The sequence below is a fragment of the Rhincodon typus genome, chromosome 19 (assembly GCF_021869965.1).
Source record: "Rhincodon typus isolate 14 chromosome 19, sRhiTyp1.1, whole genome shotgun sequence".
In the NCBI taxonomy this organism is placed as follows: domain Eukaryota; kingdom Metazoa; phylum Chordata; class Chondrichthyes; order Orectolobiformes; family Rhincodontidae; genus Rhincodon; species Rhincodon typus.
Window position 1 is genome coordinate 16,242,788 of NC_063350.1, and position 10,541 is coordinate 16,253,328.

The 10,541-nt window shown below is 41.1% G+C and overlaps 1 protein-coding gene across 1 annotated transcript in view; it reads left to right on the forward strand.

The window, feature by feature from the left end:
- Positions 1–4,667: 4,667 nt before the first annotated feature.
- LOC109927115 (uncharacterized protein SCO4629-like) overlaps positions 4,668–10,541 on the forward strand; it is a 24,322-nt gene continuing 18,448 nt past the window's right edge. The window contains exons 1-2 of the mRNA XM_020527019.2: positions 4,668–4,743; positions 7,777–7,871. Of these exons, the coding sequence (XP_020382608.2) occupies positions 4,671–4,743; positions 7,777–7,871 (168 nt within the window). The 5' untranslated portion in view covers positions 4,668–4,670. The remainder of the gene's footprint in view (positions 4,744–7,776; positions 7,872–10,541) is intronic.

The window sequence follows — 10,541 nt, forward strand, 5'->3', positions numbered from 1 at the left end:
TTTGTTCTGCCAGTTACCTTAACTGTGTGTACCCTGGTTCCTGACCAACCTTGTCAGTGGGTACAATCTATTTATTTGCAAAATCTGTCATTTAGGATATCACTTAGCTGTCTTGGTTGTCAAGAGAACAATCTCAGCCTCATTGGTCACATCATGTAACTTAATTCCCTCAGCTCTCATGTAATTATGGTAAATGTCTCATTCCCTCACATTCTTTTTAAAGTGTGATGCCAGAATTGAACACAGTGCTTGAGCTAAGAAGGTATAACCTCTTATTTATAAAGGTGCATCATAATTACCTTTTTGCTCTCTACCTCTATATAAAGCCAAGGATCCCAAATGCACGTTTTAACATGGCCTTTATCAAATTACCCTGCCACCTTCAAAGGTTTGTGTATTTGAACCCTCTCGGCTTTTCCTGCACCCGCTGTAAAATTATAAACATTTAATTTCTGTTGCCTAACCACATTCTTCCTTTTCTACTTCACACTTCTCACCATTTTGCTTTATTCTGGGGTTCTAAAGAAGGGTTACCGAACACAAAATGTTATCTCTGCTTTCTCTGCACAGATGCTGCCAGACCTGCTGAGTTTTCCCAGCAATTTCTGTTTTTATATTTGATTTTCAGCATCTGCAGTTCTTTTATTCAAAAAATGTTTTACTTGACCATTTTGCCCAGCTTGGCTTTCATCTCAGAATCGGTCCTTCCCACTTTTTATCATTTTTCCAAGTCTTGGATCAAATGTGCACTAAAAGTGTAAATTGTAATCCCAACACCAGGAACGATGTTGTAATCTCCCCTATGGCTCAGTTGGTAGCACTGTCATGCATTAAGTCCTCTCCCAGAGACTTGAGCAGAAGAATCTGGTCTGACTTGCAGCTGAAGGAGTGCTGCACTGTTGGGGGATGCTATCATTTAGATGAAATGTTAAACAGATGAGTGTGCACATTTAGCTGGTGTAAAATATTCCATGGTATTATTTTGAAGAAAAGCAAGGGAGCTTGATGTGTTCTCCTGGCCAATATTTCTCCCTCAGTCAACTGTTAGAAACTGTTTCAGAGCATTTTGCTGTTAGTAAAAGCTTGCTGTTTGTAAATGGTTACCATTTTTAGTATGACTTCTAAAATACTTTATTGGCTTCTAGTATATTGGAATATCCTTGGATCATGAGGGCCCCTCATAAGCACAGATATTTTTCTTATCTCATTCTGTCTGACTTAATGTATATCTCTATCTAATGCCACCGACCCTTTATAATTCAACGGATTTCAATTTTGAAATGCCAAGGCCCATCATTGCAAGAGCACAACCAAGTTTGGAGAATGTGCAGGGAGCAGTCAAAATAAATGTATGAGCACTAGTTGAAGCTAAGAGTGTAAAAGACCTTTAGAAATATAATCAGTAATATCAAATGTAACAGTGAACATTGGTACCTTCTCCAAAAATGTAGAGCCTTGTGGAATAAACATTTCATAAAAATATAAAAGCATCATGAAGATATAAAGAGATTTAAATAAAACATGACTTGCGTGTATGTAAGATTTAACATGCAATATGTAATATCGCATTGTTACGACTTAATGGAATCCGTTTGTCACAAAAACTCAAATGTTTATTAGCTTGTGTTGATCCTATAACATGGTTTGACGTTGCGTTCGTTTTGCCATGTTTACAGTTACTATAGTGGCACATGTATCAACAGTCAAAAGTAAGGGGTGGGGTAATGTCCCTTGAGTTCCCCCCACCTCCCCCGAGCTAGGCAAATATTACCTCCTTGGGCTAGAAGAATAGGGCGTGACGCTGGGGAGATGTTCAATGAGAAGATCCGAGATGAGGGTAACTCACCATGCTCACTGACAGGTCAGATGACAGTATTATTGATGCAAACAAAGGGAAGCAGATGCTGCCTTTACCCCGGGCGGCAGGGATCAAGCTATGCTTGGCCGTGACAGAAGAACTTGGAAGCTGTGCCCAGCCGTGCCATTCCAACAATAACCAGGTAAAGGAATCGAATTTAAAAAAAAACTGGCTTATACGGTCTTCTTATTCACAATTGGATTTTACTGTCTCCTAATACCTGCTCACAAATTCAGACCTTAAGACTAATTTAGTTTCTGAATTTGTACACATTGGTGCATCACCGGAGGTTACAGCACGCAATGCAGAGATGAAATCATTCAATCAAGACAGCTTGAAATCAGCAAAATCTCTTCGCCCTGGTATAATTGTAGATCTTGTGAATGAACATATATTTTTTCATATTTTAACTATTCAGTTTGTTGATTTTCGAAATGAACTTTAATTTTGAGCTTCGAATTGTTTTATTTTTACTTACAAGTGAGACTATTATGAAAAAAAAGTAGCAATTTTTTTAAAATTCCAGAAGGGGGAAGAGTAGGGCTTCTTTCTTTTGTCACAATGACATATTTTAATGAGACAACCAGGAGAGTAATTGATTTATTGTAGCAAACAATTTATCATTTAGATATCAACATGTTCCTTGCCTCTGGGACTTTTCATGCAAAATTACAATATTCAGCAAATTATGTTAAGTGTGATACGTGTAAAGATTCAGTGAATTTGTTTTGAGGCATTGCAAACTTGTCTCAGCATAACTGGCTTGGAGTGGGAATGCTGGTAAAGCTATCAGCATTTGCCACTTACTCCACCAAAACTGACAGCTACTTTGGGAGTCCAGCAGTATACAGATTGACATGGTAACCCAGGCATTGTTGTCAGTGATGTTGCACGTTTCCACAGCGAGGTTTCCCACCATAAATACCATGCTTAATACCATCCATGAGCAGTGAATGAATTGGTATGAAGTTCCATTTTGTCAATCTCACTGTAAAACGCTTGAAAATGTGACTCTTAAGTATTGTGAAGCTGGGTTACAGCAGGCGTACTGTTATGATCTTGGTAGATGATTTCTTTTTATTTTTAATTTTGAAATCTAAAACTCTGGGATTGACGAAATGAATGAAGTCACAAGATTCTTTGTTTAAAACAAAAGAATTTTATGACACAAAAATCAAAGAACGTGAATACTATTTACGCACTCTATTTTAAACAGTCAGTTATAGTAAAGATAACTAAGAAAAAGGTTACTGAATGCAGAATCTTCCCAGCCCCTGAACAACATGGCAACTCCACCAGAGGTCCTGTAGCTTCACAGATGCCATTCTTCAGCCAATTCAATTCATTCCAAGTGATATCAAGAAAAAGTTGGAGTCACTGGATACTACAAGTGCTTTCAGCTCTGACAACATGCTAGCAATAGTACCGAAAACTTGCGCTCCAGAATTTGCCACTGCCCTAGACAAGCTCTTCCAGAACATCTACAACATTTACCCGACCATGTGAAAAATTGCCCAGATATATCCTGTATGCAAAAAGCAGGCCAAATCCGACCCAACCAATTACCGCCCCATCAGTCTACTCTTGATTATCAATAAAGTGATGGAAGGTGTCATCAACAGTGCTATCAAGCAATACCTGCTCAGTGACACCCAGTTAGAGTTCTGCCAAGGTCATTATGCTCCTGACCTCATTAGAGCCTTGGGTCACACATGGACAAAACAGCTGAATTCCAGAGGTGAGGTGAAAGTGACTGCACTTGACATCTATTTGTCCATAAGTGGTATCAAAGAGCCCTGAACAAAACTGGAGTGAATGGGAATCAGGAGAAATTGGTTAGAGTCATACCTAGAATATTGGAAGATGGTCGTGGTTTTTGAAGGTCAATCATCTCAGCTCCAGGACATCTCTGCAGAGGTTTCTCAAAGAACTGCCTGAGACCCAACCATCTTCAGTTGTTTCATTAATGCCCTTCTCCCCATCATTAGGTCAGAAGTGGGGATGTTCACTGAAGATGGCACAATGTTCAACACCATTTATCTTTAATGGAATGTCCTCCAGAGAGCAAAGCATGGAGCTGTCACCAACTGAGGGCATTCCAAAACACTTTGACACTGAAATCCTCAGATACTGAGCCAGGCTATATCCAAATGCAGCAAACCCTGGACAATATCCAGGTTTGGGCTGACAAGTGGCAAGTAATTGTTGTGCCACACGATGACCAATTCCAATAAGTGATGACATTACTATCTCTAAATATCTCACAATCAACAGGTTTACCACTGACCAGAAACTTAACTGGATTGGCCGTGTAAATAGTATAGTTTTAAGAGTAGATCAGAGGCTAAGAATCTTGCAGGAAATAACTCACCTCCTGACTCTCCAAAGCCTGTCCGTCAGTTACAAGGCATCATTCAGGAGTGTAATTGAATACTCCTCAGTTGCCTGGATGAGTGCAGCCCCAACAACACTCAAGAGGCTTGACACCATCCAGGACAAAGCAGCCCGATTGATTGCCATCACATCCACAAACGTTCTCCCACTCTACCATTGATGCACAGTAGCAGCAGTGTGTACTATCTAAAGATGCACAACACAAATTCATCAAGGTTGTTTTATGCAGCACCTTCCAAACCCCATGACTACTATCAACAACACCCACATCTCATTAGTTAATAAAAGAAACATTGCTTCCAATGGAACTGAGTTGGCTGAAGTCATCATCCAATTATAGTGTAGGCAAGGATTCTCAAATGAAAAGAAAACAGCTTATTGGTTTGTTTTTTTCATGTTTTTCCTGCAATGAAAGTTAATGTTACAAACTCTTGGCAGTCTTCACAATATTCAAGGCTCCCACAATGAAACATCACAATGCATTTTTTTACGTGAGTATGTGTACCAGGCAAAGAACAACACACCTCCAGACAGAGGTCTAATATTGTGCAGTGCTAAGAAATGATGGCTTCCTCGAGCCTCATTCTTGCTGCTGCAGCTGATATGAGTCAACTAGACAGGTGATGATATAAAGTGATAATGTATTTCTAAACGTGACATTCTATATACAATGAAGTGCCATCAGTGCCACTTCTATGCCCTTATTCTTTTTCCTTTCCCTCCCATTACATCCAGGTGCAGCTCTGAGGTCAGCAGCCAGGGTAAGGGCAGACTGCACTTTGTTGCAGCCTGTCGCTCTTGGAACTTTGGGCAGATGACGTAGGTTTGGACACTTGTGGCTAGAGGGCCCAGACATGCTTACAATGACCTGGTCAGATGCAGGTTCACCCTCCTCAAGTTGATGGTCACAGGCAGCTTGAAGATGGTGGGGCCAGGCACCTCTGGAGTGTCCCAAAAGGAGTCTTTTTGGGGGTGCTGTATGGGGTTCCTTCTCTGGCTGACTGTCTATTAACACCATCCTGTCTCCTGGTGAGGAAGAGGTGCCTGGATTGAAGTGAAAGTCCCTCTTCCTCCTGTCACCTTGCTGCTGATGCTGAGGACCAATGGTTACATTGATGGAGTGCGCGTCTGCATTTGTCTTTGGCAGCCACTGAGTGTTCTACTCGACCTGCCTGTCTCCATGGTGACCACCGACTTGTCAATGGAGAAAGCCGGATGCATGCGTGCCAGAGTCAGCACGGTACACAGGACTCCACTAATCTTCCATCAAGTTTCTTGAGTGTCTTTGACAAACCTGGCTGCTGCTCCTGTGTCCGTGCATTTCAATCAAGCTATTAATAGCCGATACCATGGAGTCCTCACCAGCCCAGGGCTGAGCAGGTGCCTGGTCTTTGGCAATCCTCCAAGTGCCAGCAGCCTGGGGTGTTTCATCCTCAGCCAGCTGTGGATGCAGCAGTGAGATGCTCACCAGAATGCGTTCACTACTTTAGTCTTGCAGTTGTACTCCCTGAGGTGCCAACATGTGAGCTGATGGACGGGCAATGCACAGCCTTCCTTTGAGGGAACTGTGTCGTCATCCTTGGAGGTGGAGGGGTGGCTGCTGTTCTCTCATGGATGGAGGCTGTGTGGATGCTGCCTGTGCATGCAGAAGACAAGAGCACGAAGAAATTGAGTAATATGGGTGGAAGCTTGTGTATCTTTAGAATAAGTTGACAATTCACAATGTTGTTATTGGACAAGAAACACAGCATTTGACAATTAATTTTACTGGTTGTCAAGATCAATCTCTTTTTGAAGGAGGTGAGCTGACAAATGTTGGCTACCACACCACCCACCATGGCCAACTCTGCCCTTTTGTAGATAACCTTTTCCGAGAACGAGAAAAGAGCAGAAACTGAGTGAGATGGCACAGCTGTTAGTGGTGGTGCTGGAGGGTGAACAGTGATGAAGTGTTCTGACTGAGTAAGTAGCAAGTGCAAAGGGGAGGCAAGTCATCTGGGGGGATGGGGCAGGTGAGAGCGACTGAGGGGTCATGCTGTAGTGTGAATAGGAGACCATGAGCCTTTATGGGAGGTAGGTCCACTATCGGAGGTAGAGTGGATATGCAGTAGCAGAGAGAAACATTTACCTATGCACAGCAAGGAAGATCATAAACTTTGTTCCTGCACTGCTAGGCATGCCTCTGACTGGTAGATCCTGCACTGACCTGGGTGAGTAGACTGGTGCTGTGATCTCGTCTGATGGCCCTGAGGAAAGAGAATGGCCCTCCTGCCTATTACCCCCTGAACCAATTCCTCCATGTCCCTGTCAGCCTCAGGCACCAATTTTCCTCTGTCGACCATCTCTGCTGCAGGTTTTCATTCATTTGAATTGTGAAGTCGAACTGCAGGTTCTTTTTAAAAATGACCTTTTTAGCTAACGCCGTATTTACCTGAACCTGACTTCAAAGGAATGTTGCACGCTTCACGAATTTCCCTTGTAGCTAGCTTGTTCCAAAACAAAACCAAACTGCTTTAACACAAAAACACACCCAGGAACCTACTCACCACCATCCCCACAAAATGTAATTGCTGATATCTTAAACCAATCACATTGAGTTATTTTGTTATTTGAAAATGTAATATAGAAGCAATAATAATCTTTTTAACTTCCAGGTTTGCTTTTTATGAGAATACTTCAGTGTGATTGGTTGCTTACCCTGCTAGCTGACACCACTGCTATAGGACAGATCATCTTGACATTTTCTAGATTTAAACTGGAAAAGTAGATATTTGGCCCCAGAAGTAACTATATCTTATAACATAGCTTTAATTGAAGTTAGGGAAAACTGCAGATGCTTCACAGCTGACTGCAAAATCCATCCCTTAGCAGGGCAATTTAGTTTTTAAAATTTAAATTTAGGCTTGTAGTTAGATATGTAATGGATTAGGTTTTTATGAAAAATCCTTTTCCAATACTAATTTACACATAGATTCTTGGAAGTTGCAGCTTAGCTAATAATCTCTGGAAAAACCCTGTTGTTACCGTAGAAAGTTTGCTTGGATGTCTATTACCTTACCTGAAACACATATAGTTTGAGAGTGTTTTGCTGCAAAATGGTTTGAAATTTGCCTTCATTTAAAAGTTATATTATTATTTTGATTTAGTATCACATTGCAGAATAGTTTCAACCCACCTCTAGCTTTGTGAAAGTCACAGTTTAAAAGTGCTGGTGAAGGCTGTTGGATTTCTCAGATATTTTATAAACTGATCATTCAATTTTATTTTGACGTAAGGAGAATGCCTGTGCTCCTACCCTGGTTTCAGAGACGAAAGTTAATTGTATTGAAAGTGCAGATGCATACAAGCACACATTGTGGACTATTGTGTTTCATTGTCCGGCTTAGATCTGATAACTCCACATTATCATGCACACGTACTAATCTGAAGACAATTGGCTGCAATAGGTCTGCAAGCTAATTGAACATTCAAATGCTATTCCCTCAATAAGATGTCATTGAAAATTGTTTGGTTCTTTATTTTAGCTGATGGCGATGATGTGAGTGGCATGGATAATGACTGCAAACAATGGGCACTAGTATTGTGGAATTACCTTCGATTGGGTCAACCTCTTGTAAAGGTAGGGCAGCCTTATAAGTGACTAGCTGGAAGACAAACTGTACATTAGCACATCCACAGAGATAAGCATTTGACTGGTTAATTATCAAATCAATTTACTTGGTCCATTCACATGCCATTGGTTCCAAGCCTCTTCCTGACCACTGTTTTAAGCTGAAACTGACTTTGAATTGACTGTGTGCTACTTTACTATCAGCTAAACGTACAACCTACAAAACATCTTCATTACAAAAACTATAGACCTGCCCCTCTACAGCAGCACTTGTCACTGATCCTGACTTCAGTCATTTACTAGTCAAGCATTCAACTGTACTTTTGTCATTTCCAGACTGAGCAGTTCCAAAGTGTCTCAGTCAGCCACCCATCCTCCTCCCACTATAATCTTCAGCTAATCTAAAACTCTGCTGTCCTTATTTCAATTAACACCAGGCCAGATTCCTCTACCGTGCCTATGTTTGCTGACCTATGCTGAGTCCTGGTTTCTAGTGCTAGTTCCAACTCAAAATTCTCATTCTGCAGTTCAAATCCCTTCAAAGCCTCATCCTTCCGACCCTGTCTGATTTTGTACTCCTCCAACTCTCGTCTCTTACATAGCCCATTCACTTGGCCTACTATTACTGTGCCTTTACTCATCCCAGCCTTATGCTCTGAAATGCCCTCTTTCAACCTCCACACTTCTCCCCCCATCTCTTACTGTCTAAGTAAAAACCAAAAGAACTGCAGATTTACACAAAAATTGCTGCAAAAGTTCTGAGGAAGGGTCATTTGATCCGAAACGTTAACTCTGATTTCTCTCCACGGATGCTGCCAGACGTGCTGAGCTTTTCCAGCAATATCTGTTTTTGTTTCTTACCATTTAAGGCCGATCTTAAAACATATGCCTTTAAGATTCCAGTCAATGCTGCTAATATCTCTTACTTTGACACAATCAATTTAATCTGATTTGTGCCCCTGGAAAGTACTTTGGGATATTTATAAATGTTAGAATTTCAAACTGTAATTCAAATTTCATAGAAAGTAATTCCAACTCCAAGATGGCTAGTGATAAATAAGTATACAATGGTGCATGTTCCTGATAATCCTTCAAGGTTTGCAAAATGGGCAGCCTGGTGGCTCAGTGGTTAGCACTGCTGCCTCACAGTGCCTGAGACCTGGCTTCAATTTCCAGCCTTGGGTGACTGTCTGTGTGCACGTTCTCCATGTGTCTGTGTTTCTGCCAAGTGCTCTAGTTTCCTCCCACAGTCCAGGTTAGGTGGATTGGCCATGTTAAATTGTCCCATAGTGGGATTGGGTCGGGTACTGGGTTTGGTGTTCGGAGGGTTGGTGCAGTCTTGATGGGCTGAATGGCCTCTTTCTGCACTGTAGGGATCCTATGATTCAAAGTGTAGGCTGTCATTTTAGTGTTTCTCATGAATTCCTCAGTTATACAGCATGAATTAGAATGTCTGGACCTCCATTTATGTCATGTTTGTGCATGTTTAGCCTACTGTTGTTTTCAAGAGAAACCCAGTTAATGCTTTGCACAGATGGGAAAGAGGCAATAGTGAACAGAAGTGTAGTATTGAACTAGAGCTTGCTCATAGTCTTTATCAAAACACATCTTCAAGCAGTTCAAAACACATGTACAAAGCTCAATTATGTCTTACCGCCCATAGCATTTTCATTCAAATGAAGTCGTGCTCAGAAAACAAGAATTGACTGGATAAACAAATGAAAATGATCTTTCACTCTTAGTAATCACTATGATGCTTTGCTGTTTCACATGTGAAAGATCGTCTTGTATTTATCAAACTGTAATTATTTACTCCAGACATTTACAAAAGAGTTCTAGTTTTAGAGAACAAAGTCTTAGGGGCTTAAGACGACTGAAACTTGCAGCAATTGCAAGTTTATAAACAGAGCGAGAAAATCTATTATAGACACTAGGGTACCAGGTTCTGTGAAGGCTCTGGGGTGAGGTGGTAAAACAAGACTGTGCTTCGTTAAGTAAAACATGCCAATGGCAAAAAGTCCATAAAATAACAAAATTCATAAGATTGAGAGGAGCTGGTACTGGCAAGAAAAACCCTTTTCTCCTTGATGGTAACATTTTCAGGTCAGCTATGGCATAGGGCAAAAGTGGAGTAAAGTTCAATTCTCATAATGTACCTTAGATCTCCTCTGGAAACGTCTGCTAGCCAATACTGTTCCTGTTTCCTATGCCAGCTTATTTGAATACAATTGCCATTTAGAATGTAGCTCCAGTGCAATCAGCACATTCATTTCCAGGTATGACTGTCCTTTTTTACTGGATTTCCCTCTCAACTGAGTAGAAAATCACAAGTTGATAATATACCATTTCCTAACATATATTTGTGCTATGAAACAAGGAGAAAAGTTTCACTTCTTAACGCCAAACTGTGTTCAGCTTTATGCTGTGCCCATATCTTCACCCTCATACCCATTGAAGGAACCAAACTGAAACTGCACAAACAAAGCTCTGGCTGCATCCTTCCGTTCCCTAGAGATGGTGTCGCTTTTATTTGGTCACTTATATAATTTGCACCAGGAACCAAAAATAAAAGAATAGTTTTCCCTAATATAAACCAAAAGAACTGCGGATGCTGTAAATCAAGAACAAAAACAAAGTTGCTGGAAAAGCTCGGCAGGTCTGGCAGCATCTGTGGAGGAG